The 12,283-nt window shown below is 44.4% G+C and overlaps 2 protein-coding genes across 2 annotated transcripts in view; both read left to right on the top strand.

The window, feature by feature from the left end:
• Nucleotides 1–1,913, top strand: part of SARC_00956 (hypothetical protein) — a gene marked incomplete at both ends in the record, with an annotated part of 3,738 nt that extends 1,825 nt beyond the window's left edge. The window contains 3 exons of the mRNA XM_014305338.1: nt 527–739; nt 1,216–1,391; nt 1,826–1,913. Of these exons, the coding sequence (XP_014160813.1) occupies nt 527–739; nt 1,216–1,391; nt 1,826–1,913 (477 nt within the window). The remainder of the gene's footprint in view (nt 1–526; nt 740–1,215; nt 1,392–1,825) is intronic.
• Nucleotides 1,914–5,703: 3,790 nt separating this feature from the next.
• The window catches only part of SARC_00957 (hypothetical protein), a gene marked incomplete at its 5' end in the record, with an annotated part of 10,683 nt that continues 4,103 nt past the window's right edge, over nt 5,704–12,283 (top strand). The window contains 12 exons of the mRNA XM_014305339.1: nt 5,704–5,742; nt 5,977–6,121; nt 6,474–6,593; nt 6,907–7,091; nt 7,902–8,001; nt 8,168–8,378; nt 8,678–8,800; nt 9,050–9,149; nt 9,684–9,846; nt 10,560–10,744; nt 11,112–11,287; nt 11,789–12,093. Of these exons, the coding sequence (XP_014160814.1) occupies nt 5,704–5,742; nt 5,977–6,121; nt 6,474–6,593; nt 6,907–7,091; nt 7,902–8,001; nt 8,168–8,378; nt 8,678–8,800; nt 9,050–9,149; nt 9,684–9,846; nt 10,560–10,744; nt 11,112–11,287; nt 11,789–12,093 (1,852 nt within the window). The remainder of the gene's footprint in view (nt 5,743–5,976; nt 6,122–6,473; nt 6,594–6,906; nt 7,092–7,901; nt 8,002–8,167; nt 8,379–8,677; nt 8,801–9,049; nt 9,150–9,683; nt 9,847–10,559; nt 10,745–11,111; nt 11,288–11,788; nt 12,094–12,283) is intronic.

Raw genomic sequence — 12,283 nt, forward strand, 5'->3', positions numbered from 1 at the left:
TGGTGTATCTAGGGTTTGTATCTAGCGGTTGTATCTATGGTTTGTATCTAGCTGGTGTATCTATGGTTTGTATCTAGCTGGTGTATCTAGGGTTTGTTTCTAGCTGGTGTATCTAGGGTTTGTATCTAGCTGTTGTATCTAGGGTTTGTAGTAGGGTTTGTTTCTAGCTGGTGTATCTAGGCTTTGTATCTAGTGTTTGTATCTAGCTGGTGTATCTAGCGGTTGTATCTAGGGTTTGTATCTAGCTGTTGTATGTAGGGTTTGTAACTAGAGTTACTATCGCCTGCTTCCGCGGACGGCTTTGCGAATGTCTTTAGTGACACCATCGCAATCACACAGTCCACAGACGCAGCTACGAACACCTGCCACACAAGTACATACGTCTCTCTCTACACTACACCCATGACTGGAACCGTTCAATAGCACACACATACTACGCACAGCTACACCACCCTTCGCTTCACGCCTACACCTGCGTGCACTAACCATGACTCACTCACTAACCATGACTCACTGTCTGCCACAGGTGGGCTACTGGAACTTCGACGAAGCCGACGCGTCCATTGCGATTGATCTGAGTGGCCATGGCAACCATTTGCACTCGGCTGGGTGTGCTGTGTGTGACAACACCACCCTAGCAACACAGTACTACCAGGGATGGGCCATCACGCCACGATCAGACTATGTGTGCCTGCCCATTGCACTCAACTCAGCCTCAGACGCGTACATGGGGTACGAGGTGCGTGGCAGTGGGTGTGCGTGTTTGGGTATATATATATATATGTATATATGTATGTATGTATGTATGTATGTATGTATGTATGCATGCATGTATGCACGCGCGCGCGCGTGTGTGTGTGTGTGTGTATACATGCTTGTATGTATGTATGTATGTCTGTACGTATGTATGTCTGTACGTATATATATATATATATATATGTCTGCGTGTTTGTGGGTGTGGGTCGTGGGTGTGAATGTGGTAGACACGCATGTAGGCTGCTTAGTGGCCTGTGCAAGTGTGTGAAAGCATGCAATGGTTCATGTGGATGCAAGTGCACACAGTTCATTGTACGTGCCTTATACTTCAACCAGATACATTGTTGTACGCAATCCCGCATACCCAGACTCGTGCACATGCATACACACACATGTGTGTGTGTGTGTGTGTGTGAGTGATAAACCGATTCTTACAACAGCCCTACCCATGGCATACAGGTGCATGGAGGAGCCCACTGTTACTATAGCAACAGCACTTATCTCACCGACGACTTCCCCGTCCCACCCACTGCCGAGGCCATCTCGTCACAGGACATCCAACAGTTGTACCTCACTGACCCCACCACTCTACAGTCAGCTGCAAACAGCCGACGCAGCACACACCCCACACGCAGGTCAGCGAGCTAACGCATAGTGTTGATTTAGGGTCGTGTTGTTTGTGTGCGGTGCTGATGTGGACTGTTGTAGTTGTATGGCTATAGAGTGCCTTGTTGTGTTTGTGTGGGTTTGTGGTGTAAAAGTTCGGTATTGTTTAAATCTCGCAGTCATACGTTGCGCCACATCCAATGGCCCACAGAACGTTCGCAGTTGATTCGAATGACGCGCTCCTATAAAAAGTCAACACAATTCACGCGATGAACACTCCCCTGCATCATGCATGTGACTAGGGTGTTTAGGGTTTTAGCCTTTTTGTAATGAACTTTCACAGGATTAACCTTCATGTGGCTAACACTACCCTGCATCACGCATGTGATTAAGGGTTTCAGGGTTTTAGCCGTTTGGAGCATTCCCGTGATTAACATTCCCATCCCATTGGCTGCTTGCACAGTCTCTACCGCAGACAGAGTGCTCTGACCGCGGCTGAATACGAGGCCATGTGGACTAAGCTCAGGCGCGACCAGGTAGGTGCCGCGTGAATGTCTAGGGCAATGGTTGGATGGAAGTGTACAGTTTGCGACAGGTGCAATTAGCGACAGGTGCAATTTGCGACAGGTGCAATTTGCGACAGGTGCAATTTGCGACAGGTGCAATTTGCGACAGGTGCAATTTGCGACAAGTCGTGTTCACGCTGAAGTGGTCGATGGGTGCCACCAGTCCCCACTCGCGCCATAGGCAGAAACACTGCGCGTACTCTCTCTCACTGCGTGGACTTGTATTTTATTACATTTATTAGTGATCTGTGTTTCATTACTTTTATTAGTGACTTGTATTTTATTGCATTTATTAGTGGCTTGAATTGTATTACATTTATTAGTGACTTGTGTTTCATTACATTTATTAGTGACTTGTATTTTGTTACATTTATTAGTGGCTTGAATTGTATTACATTTATTAGTGACTTGTGTTTCATTACATTTATTAGTGACTTGTATTTTGTTACATTTATTAGTGGCTTGAATTGTATTACATTTATTAGTGACTTGTGTTTCATTACATTTATTAGTGACTTATATTGTATTACATTTATTAGTGACTTATATTGTATTACATTTATTAGTGACTTGTATTTCATTACATTTATTAGTGACTTATATTGTATTACATTTATTAGTGACTTATATTGTATTACATTTATTAGTGACTTATATTGTATTAAATTTATTAGTGACTTATATTGTATTACATTTATTAGTGACTTATATTGTATTTCATTTATTAGTGACTTATATTGTATTGCATTTATTAGTGACTTATATTGTATTGCATTTATTAGTGACTTATATTGTATTAAATTTATTAGTGACTTATATTGTATTACATTTATTAGTGACTTATATTGTATTTCATTTATTAGTGACTTATATTGTATTGCATTTATTAGTGACTTATATTGTATTAAATTTATTAGTGACTTATATTGTATTACATTTATTAGTGACTTATATTGTATTACATTTATTAGTGACTTATATTGTATTACATTTATTAGTGAATTATATTGTATTACATTTATTAGTGACATTTATTAGTGACTTATATTGTATTACATTAATTCGAATCTCATTGATACTGTATTAGTACTTTTATTAAAACCTTTGTGATTAATTTTATGAATACCTTCGTTGACAGTTTTATTAAAACTTTTATGCTGTGATTGAAATTATTGTTGAAACTTTTATCAATACTTTTATTTAATGTTAATACTTTCATCAATACTTTTATTTAATGTTAATACTTTCATCGTTACTTTTATCAGTACATCTATCATTTTTGATGTTTTTAATTAAAACTTTTATAAATACTGCCGTTAATAATTTTATTGATTTTCAATACTTTTATCAAAACATTTATTAATGTTTTTATTAATATCTTTATTTAGACGTTTCCTGGTGCTGTTTTAATATTATTGTTGATATTTTTATTGACGCTGTTAATACAATTGTTAACACTGTTAATACTTTTATTAATTCTGTTATTAATACTCCTGTTCTATTAATTCTATTATTTATACTTTCATGAGACTTTTATCAATACTTCTATATATAGAATACTTTTATCAATTGAATGTGAATGTGAGCGTGAATGTGATTAAGAGTGTATGAGTAAGAGTGTATGAGAATGAATGTGAGTGTAAGTGTGAGTGAGAGCGTGTACGAGTAAGACTCAGCCAGCTCTCTCCGCCCTGCGCGGATAAATATAAACATTGTATAAAAAACAAATGAACTACCCTTTTTGATTAAACGCTTTCAGTCCTCGCGGCGTCCCAGCCGTGTTTTATCAAAACTTCTATTAATAGAATACATGCTATACCACTGCATAGTACTGTGTTGCGTTTCCATTGTCCATTTCCTTCTTCTCTTCTCTTATCTTTAAATGTTCATCTCTTCTCTCCTCTGCGCATCTCTGTTCTTTAAATGTTCATCTCTTCATCTTCTCTTCGCGTTTCTTCTCTTTATATGTTCTGTTCATCGCTTGAAGGACTGGTCTGCGGTGCCTGAGCGAGTGATCTCAACTGCTCCCATTGGCCACTACGTGTTTGAACAGGAGGGGCCGTACGACTACAACTGCCTTGTATGTGCGTGTGTGTGTATGTATGTGCGTGTGTGTGTATGTATGTGCGCGTGTGTATGTATGTGCGTGTGTGTGTGTATGTATGTGTGTGTGTGTATGTATGTGCGCGTGTGTATGTATGTATGTGTGTGTATGTATGTGCGTGTGTGTATGTATATATGTGCGTTTGTATGTGTATGTATGTGCATGTGTTATGTATGTATGTACGTTTGTGTATGTATGTATGTATGTATGTGCATCTTTGTGTGTGTGTGTGCATACCTGTGCTTTCATCTGTGGTGTGTGATGTGTGTTGTGAGTGTGTAGTGCTGTGCCCATTGTTTATGCGGAGATTGACAACCCGGCATGCTCGTAGAGTGTGTGCACTTGTTCGTAGTGTGTGGTTACATTGTTACCAATGCAAGTTTTCTCTCAGCCTCGCTGGCCTGGATTGTTATGGCTTTGGGGTCGCAGTATATGCTTGCGTTTCTTAGTTACCCCTCTGTCCTATCCTATTCTATCATATCCAGCTTCTTCCACCCCTCTCTCACCCGTCTGTCTGTTCATCGTCTTATAGTCTCAGGGTCTTCCACCCCCCCCCCTCTCACCCCCCCCCCATCCTCTTCTCTCGACTGCTGTGCGTGTGCGTGTTCAGGAGATTCTGCTGAACATCACTGACCTCTCCGCCAAGGGGCGTGCCGTGCGCATTGGCATGGGCGTGTCGTTGGGTGCGCTCTACACCGACGACTACTACCGCAACAAGTCAGCGCAGCGGCTGATGGCTGGCAGCGAACTACCACACTACACGCCAGGCCAGCAACAGGTGGCCGTGTACTACAGACCCATCATGGAGGAGATGGAGCTGTCGCGCAACTGGTGGTATGTGTGTGTGTAGGTGGCTGGGTGGGTGTGTATGGAGCATGGCCCAATTAAATATGCCCAATTAAATATGCCCAGTTAAATGCTTAAATCAATTAAATGCATAATTAATCCCCTCATGCAATGCACAGGGAGCTGAGCATTCGCAACGACACATCACCCAACAACTTCACATACGAAGTGTCCGATGGGCTGCGGTGGTCAGAGCCTCTGCAAGTGCGCTTGTTTGAGACGTACACATGCAACGACGGCTTCTTCATTGACCGCACCAACACAAGTAAGCGTACACACCAACGCAAGTAAACGAACACACTAACATAAGTAAACGTTCACACCAACACAAGTAAACGTACACACCAACACAAGTAAACGTACACACCAACACAAGTAAACTTGCACACTTGCACAAGTAAGCGTACACGCCAGCACAAGTAAACGTACACACCAACACAAGTAAACGTACACACTATCACAAGTAAACGTACACACCGACAGAAGTAAACGTACACACTAGCACAAGTAAACGTACACACTAATACAAGTACGTGTACACACCAACACAAGTTAACGTACACACTAACACAAGTAAACGTACACACCAGCACAAGAAAACGTACACACTAACACAAGTAAACGTACACACCAGCACAAGTAAACGTACACACTAACACAAGTAAACGTACACACTTATACAAGTAAGCGTACACACCAACACAAGTAAGCGTACAAACACCAACACAAGTAAACGTACACTAACGCAAGTAAACGTACACACCAACACACGTAAACGTACACGCTAAAGCAACTGAGCGTACACACGTGTATGTGGAACCAAACATGTGCATGCGACAACAAGTCAGAAAGACTGCAGCAGTCGTACATGAGAGGACCCGCTAACTAAACTGTACTAGAAGCACATATATGCAACGACAGTCCTGATAAGCTGAAGAATATGTATGCGAAGTAGCCCTCTCCGCACATGTGCATGTGCATGTGCATGTGTATCTGCCAACACACAGCTATTGCTTTGCATGTCCCTACATTGCATTCCCTTCCCACTTACCTACATTTCATTCCCTTCCCACCTCCCTACATGCGTTAGCCTGCCAGCCGTGTCCAGTGGGCACGTGGGTGGCAGGCACCACCTCTCGGTACAACTCCACGTGTGTCGAGTGCGCCCCCAACTACTTCAAGGCCGACCCAGGGAATGCACAGTGTGTGCTATGCCCCACTGGCCAGTACAACGACGTCTACGGTAGGTGCTGTGCAGCGACAGCGGCGGTGGCTATGGAGGCACATGTCTGGAAGGTGAAAAGCCTCTAGTTGATAGAGTAAAGTAAACACCATCGTACGGGCGTCACTTATTGGGCCTATCAAGGATGTGTCTGGTTGTGCTCAGAGTGATCTCCTCTGATGTCCTTTTTTTTAGATTAGCTATTTTTCGCTTATCTGTTGTCCTCGGATGTGCTATTTTTAGATGTTCTATTTTTAGCTCATCTATTCTCCTCGGATGTGCTATTTTTAGCTGCATCTGTTCTTCTCTGATGTTCTATTTTTAGATGCGCTATTATTAGCTCATCTGTTCTCCTCGTCTGTTCTATTTCCAGGGTCTCCAAAGTGTGACTATTGTATCACAGATTCTGTGGCTGACGCAACAACGAACCCCTCACGCGGCAAATTCAACCTCACCAACACGTGCCCTTACGTCATCGCACAACCCAACGACGGTATATTCTTTGCATGCTAAGAAACCCTAAACCCCACATGTCCTGAAAACCCCTAGACCCTAGATGGCCGGGAAACCTTAAACCCTAGTCGCCCTGAAAGCCCCTACATGTCCTGTTAACGTTGTGTTCTCTCAGCGGGCATATGCCTGCTCTGCAGTAGTGCGACTATGGCTAGAATAGCAGCTCACTTGCACCAGAGTGACTCTCCATCGTTTCCTTTCCCTTGGCGTAGACACACACATTGCCTGATTCGCATCTACCCTAAATCCTAAACCCTAAACCCTAAACCCTAAACCCTTGTGACCGCTTGCAGCCATCCTATTGGGTCCTATGTGGAACACGTCGTCGGGTGAGTCATGGACTTATGACGTGATTTCGTTGCCTAGCAACCAGACGGATGGCTACTTGTTTGACTACGAGGAGGGCGTGCCGTTTGTGTTCGACCCTTTAGACTCCATCAATCACAAACTGCTCTCGCGAGAGTACAGTGTCACCACGGTAGGCTGTGAGCACATGCAGAGTGAGAAGCACATGCAGAGTGAGAAGCACATGCACTGTGGTTTATTCGTGGGCCAAACGCGTGTTGAACTTGTTTTACACCAACCGTATTCTATATTCCCATCCTCCTACAGAGTGTTCTGTGTTGGTAGTCAGGGTGTTCTATATTCCCATCTTTTTACAGAGGGTTCTGTAGTGACAGTCAAGGGGGTCGTGATATCTTAACTACATCCACAACTTCAGAACCTTCGTTTGATTCTATCGCAGTACTGGGAACGGTCATTGACATTGGCCTGTGAAATTTGGGGTTGGGCCATGTTTACCCCAAACCCCACCAACGGGCCATTGCTGACTCTCACTTTGCTCATCCGTCACAAACACATCTCAGCCGAGTGTCAAGTGTCGCCTGCGCCTCTGCAACGTCGACTCTATTTTTAAACCCTAAACCCTAAAACCCTATTTGCGCAATAGGTGCAGTCACACAGAAACACCCACCACCCACACGTGTGTCTTCAAACACACACACACACACACATGCACGCACACGGCTTGTAACTAAACAACGGAGCATACGTACACATCACAACAAATCACACACGCAATGCCACAGCTGCGTTGCCGGTCTATGATACATAGTTACATTGCCGGTCTATGATGCATAGTTACATTGCCGGTCTATGATACATAGTTACATTGCCGGTCTATGATACATAGTTACATTGCCGGTCTATGATACATAGTTACATTGCCGGTCTATGATACGTAGTTACTTTGATGTGCTCGTGCTCACCTGTCACCCATTCGTTGTAGCCGTTCCGCTTTATTAAGGATGAGCCGGGGTATCCCTCATATCCTCCGGAGGACTTCACTCCAGGCTTCTACAAGGACTATCCGCCCCAGAATATATTCGGTATGTGTGCCATGGCTGTAGCTACGCCAGAGCATCGAACACCATTCTCTAGAATGACTTTCTGCTGCAATGGTTTGCATTACTTGTTGGGAGAGCCACATAGCTGGTTAGGCCTGTCATGACATCCAGCTCACAAGCCCCCTGTCCCTTTCCCCACGGTTGCTAGGCAACCCTGACCAGGAGTTCTTCCGCCCCTATCGATACGACGGGGGGGAGGTGTCGTTCATAGTAGATGTGTCAATGCCTGAGCTCAACTACACACTCAACCCCCCCGAAGACGCGGCTGTGCTGACCACGTGGTACATCACAGACATCTGGATGTTTGTGCAGCGGGACAGCGCCAACATCACCGGCGTGGACCTCTACAACTACGACGAGTATGCGACCTGCTGCGTTGCCATGGAAACGCACTTGCGATGGAGTGTTGTGTTGTGTTGTGTACCAATGAATGCATCATCTGTCGTACTTGCCAGTGAGCCCTCTGTTGTTGTGTTTGCGGTTGCTATGGTGTTTGCGGTTGCTATGGTGTTGCTATGTAAGTGCGTGTTTGGCCCTGCGATATGTGCCACACGATTCCGTTCAATCCAGTCGCTTTCGGTGCAGCTGCAGCTGTATGTGGCTCTCCTGGTCATCTAACCTACCTGACGCGTTTTGTTTGGCTCTTTTTAACCTGCAGCGAGCAGTGGTATCCGGTATTCCGGGGGTCTCTAGGCCCCATGAAGGGATCGTTTATTGATGACACCACCTACTACACTGTCGTCAACTTCTGCCGACGGGATATCAAAACAAACAGACTCAGGTGAGCGTCATCATCCGTTGCTGCGCACACTCTCCTGCGGTTATCCTCGTGTGTGCTTGTGAAGTGTTTATGTGTTGGTTGTTGATGTGGGCGTGTCGTTTGTATGTGTGTAATGTGTAGTTGTTGAATGTGTGTAGGGTTTCTCATATAATATGATACCACTCACTCATCTCTTTGGTTTCTCATATGATATGATATCGCTCACTCACTCATCACTTTTGTTGTGTCATGATATTCCTGTCCTTTCAGGTTGACCTTTGACACCAAATCGCAAACGAAAGAATCGATGGGCGTGAGTATTGACTCATTCACCGCCGCCTGTTACCTGGAGCAGCGCAAGAAACGATATGTATGTGACGTGTCAAGTGAAAAGAATGATATGTATGTGGGCCTTCCCATGTTAAGAGTGTCCGGTATCCGTGGTTAACATCCAAAACAATCAATCTAAAAAACACACACACACACTCACTCGCTCACTCACTCACTCACCGATAACTAAAACCCTAAAACCCTCAAATCACTCACTCACTCGCAGAACAACGAGAAAACGATAGAAGCAGTTCAAAGCGTACACTGCAGTCAAGGGTTTAGAGTTTTCAGATTAGGGTTTTTAGTTTAGGGTTTAGCTCTCGTCAGCACCGGGGGGTTTTTTTAGCAATTGATGTATTGCGTTCTGCCCACAACTGACATCGGATTGTATTCCGTCCACGCTCACTATACGTATTTACATATTTACGTACTTACATATTTAAGTTTTTTTACTCATCAAACCACGTGCATGACGCACGCACCCATCCACCCCACCTATCCATTTGTGGTTCTACCTAAAACCCTAAACCCTAAAACCCAAACCCTACACCTCGTATGCGGCGTCTCGTTGCAGTGGACCCTGACAGATCCCGGGGCGCGTGCGTGGTTTGTGCCGCTGGGGAATTACAGTCAGCAGCTGTTCTCCAAGGCACTGCAGTTGGCCAAGTACTCGTGCGATGGCGATGGGCCGTGGAATGAGAGCATTCAGCTGCAGGTCAACTCTGTCGTCCTCAATGGTATGTGCAAGGGTGTGCAGCGGTGCATGAGCGAGTGGTGATTGGTGTATGCGGGGGAGGAGGTGTAGGCGGTTGTGTGGATAGTGAACGTTTATGAGCACAGGAAGCGGTTACATAGACGCTATACGATTGCTATGATTAATCTATTGTGTGACTATGATTAATTCATTGTGTCGATGATTTATCTGTTATGAGCCTATGATTTATCTGATATTAATCTATTATTAATCTATGAGTAGTCTCTTATTAGTCTATGAGTAGTTCATTATTAGTCTATGAGTAGTCTATTATTAGTCTATGAGTAGTAGATTGTTAGTCTATGAGTAATCTATTATTAGTCTATGATTAGTCTCTGATTAATCTATAATAAATCGTAGATTAATCTATAATTAATCTATGATTAATATATTATTAGTCTATAATTGTTCAGTTCCATGATCACTCGTGCATGTGCATGTGCATGGCATAATGGGCTGTGTATGTTCTCTGGGCTGTGCTTATGGCCACCCACATGTTTACCTCGCCCGCCTCTCGCTCTGTTTGGCTTCACTTCTTCGTTCTGTTGTATGATCCTACAACCATCTGCACAACCATTCCCCCAATTCTCTCATATCCCATTCATGTTCACTTTCCCATTCCCATTCCCATTCCCACTCTCATTCATATCCACATTCACACACCCCACCCCACCCCACCGCCGCCTTGCACTACAGAGGAGGGCAGCATCTCCACGCCCATCCTGGCCACCATGATTGCGTTGGTGGTGGCGTGTGAGGTGGTGCTGGTGCTGACCTTCTGCGGTGTCATGTACTATCGCCATGAGCATGCGCGACTGAAGAAGGCCAGTCCCGTGTTCATGATGCTGATGCTGGTGGGCGGCATCATCAGTTTGCCGGTGGTACGTTTTCTATTGCCAGTATATGTACTTTTATTACGTATTCTGGATATGAGTGCACGTGGTACGGTTTGTACGATCGGTATACCTGTATTACGTTCGCTGCTATCATTTCTATAGTCAGTGGTTCTGTGGTACGTTTTCTCCGATCGGGTTGTGGTACGTTTTCTAGTCTCTGTGTACGGGGGGCACCTTCTGTCACCACAGACAATCTATTGTACTATCGCGGGTAAGGCTACGCTTGTTGGCGTATGCCACACATCTATCTTCCCACACTCGTGTCAAGGAGGTTTGTACTGATTTAGGGTTTTTAGCACGTACTCCTTCTTCCCATATGCTCATCTCCCGCACACTCTGCCCTTGTGCACAGCCGTTGATCTACTTGGCCACAGAGGGGTCGTGGGGCTGTTACACTGGCATGTGCCTGTGGAACTGTGGGTTCGTCATCACCTTCGGAGCGTTGTTTATTAAGACGTACAGGATACGCATGATCTTTGGCTCTGACATTGCGAAGCTCAAGAACTCTGGTGCCAGTCTAGGGGACAAGTATGTAGGGTGTAATGTGTAGTGTGCAGTGTATAGTGTGTAATGTGTAGGGTGTAGTGTGCAATGTGTAGGGTGTAGTGTGCAATGTGTAGTGTGTAGGGTGTAGTGTATAGTGTGTAAAGTGTAGTGTGCAATGCAATGTGTAGTGTGTAGTGTGTAGGATGTAGAGTGTAATGTGTAGGGTGTGGTGTGCAATGTGTAGTGTGTAGTGTGTAATGTGTAGTGTGTAGTGTGTAGTGTGTATTTTTTCCTAAACCCTAAACCCTAAGCTCTTGACATGTCTATGGTCTCTTGCCTTTGTATCGGTGTTTGTGTAGTTGTTTACTTGTCCGTGTTCCTGTTTATACCATTCACGCTGGCCATATCTCATATCTCATATGTCAGCGAAGCCCTTTCGCCCAATCCAGAGTCTCTCACATCAAAGCTAAACACACCCCTCTGCACACTCTCACCTGCTGCGCTCCCCCCCCCCCTCACCCACTCCCCCACATACACACACAGCCAGCTGCTGCAACATCTGGGCGGGATGTTTGTAGTGTGCAGTGTAGGGCTGTCCATCTACCTGGCCCTGTACCCCATCTCACGGGACTCCCAGATCCTCGCGGGCATAGAGTGGCAGGTGTGTGAAGTAGGGCCCCTGCAGGCCATTCTCGTGGGCATCCAATTGGCCATCATGGTGTTGGGTGCGATGTTGGCGTATCAAGTGCGATCGGCGCCCTCAGACTTCTCAGAGAGCAAGATGATCGGCCTGTCCATCTACAACTGGGTCTTCATCACGATCGTTGCCATCGTTACCATCCTTGCCAGTATGTTCTGTTGTTGTTGGATATGTATATAGTATATGGGATTATATTTACATATATATATATATGTGTGTATATATACACACACAGATACAAACATTTACATATATATATATATATATATATATATATATATATATATATATATATATATATATATATATATATATATATATATATATATAGTAGTATA

The sequence above is a fragment of the Sphaeroforma arctica genome, assembly GCF_001186125.1.
Source record: "Sphaeroforma arctica JP610 unplaced genomic scaffold supercont1.34, whole genome shotgun sequence".
Lineage (NCBI taxonomy): Eukaryota > Ichthyosporea > Ichthyophonida > Sphaeroforma > Sphaeroforma arctica.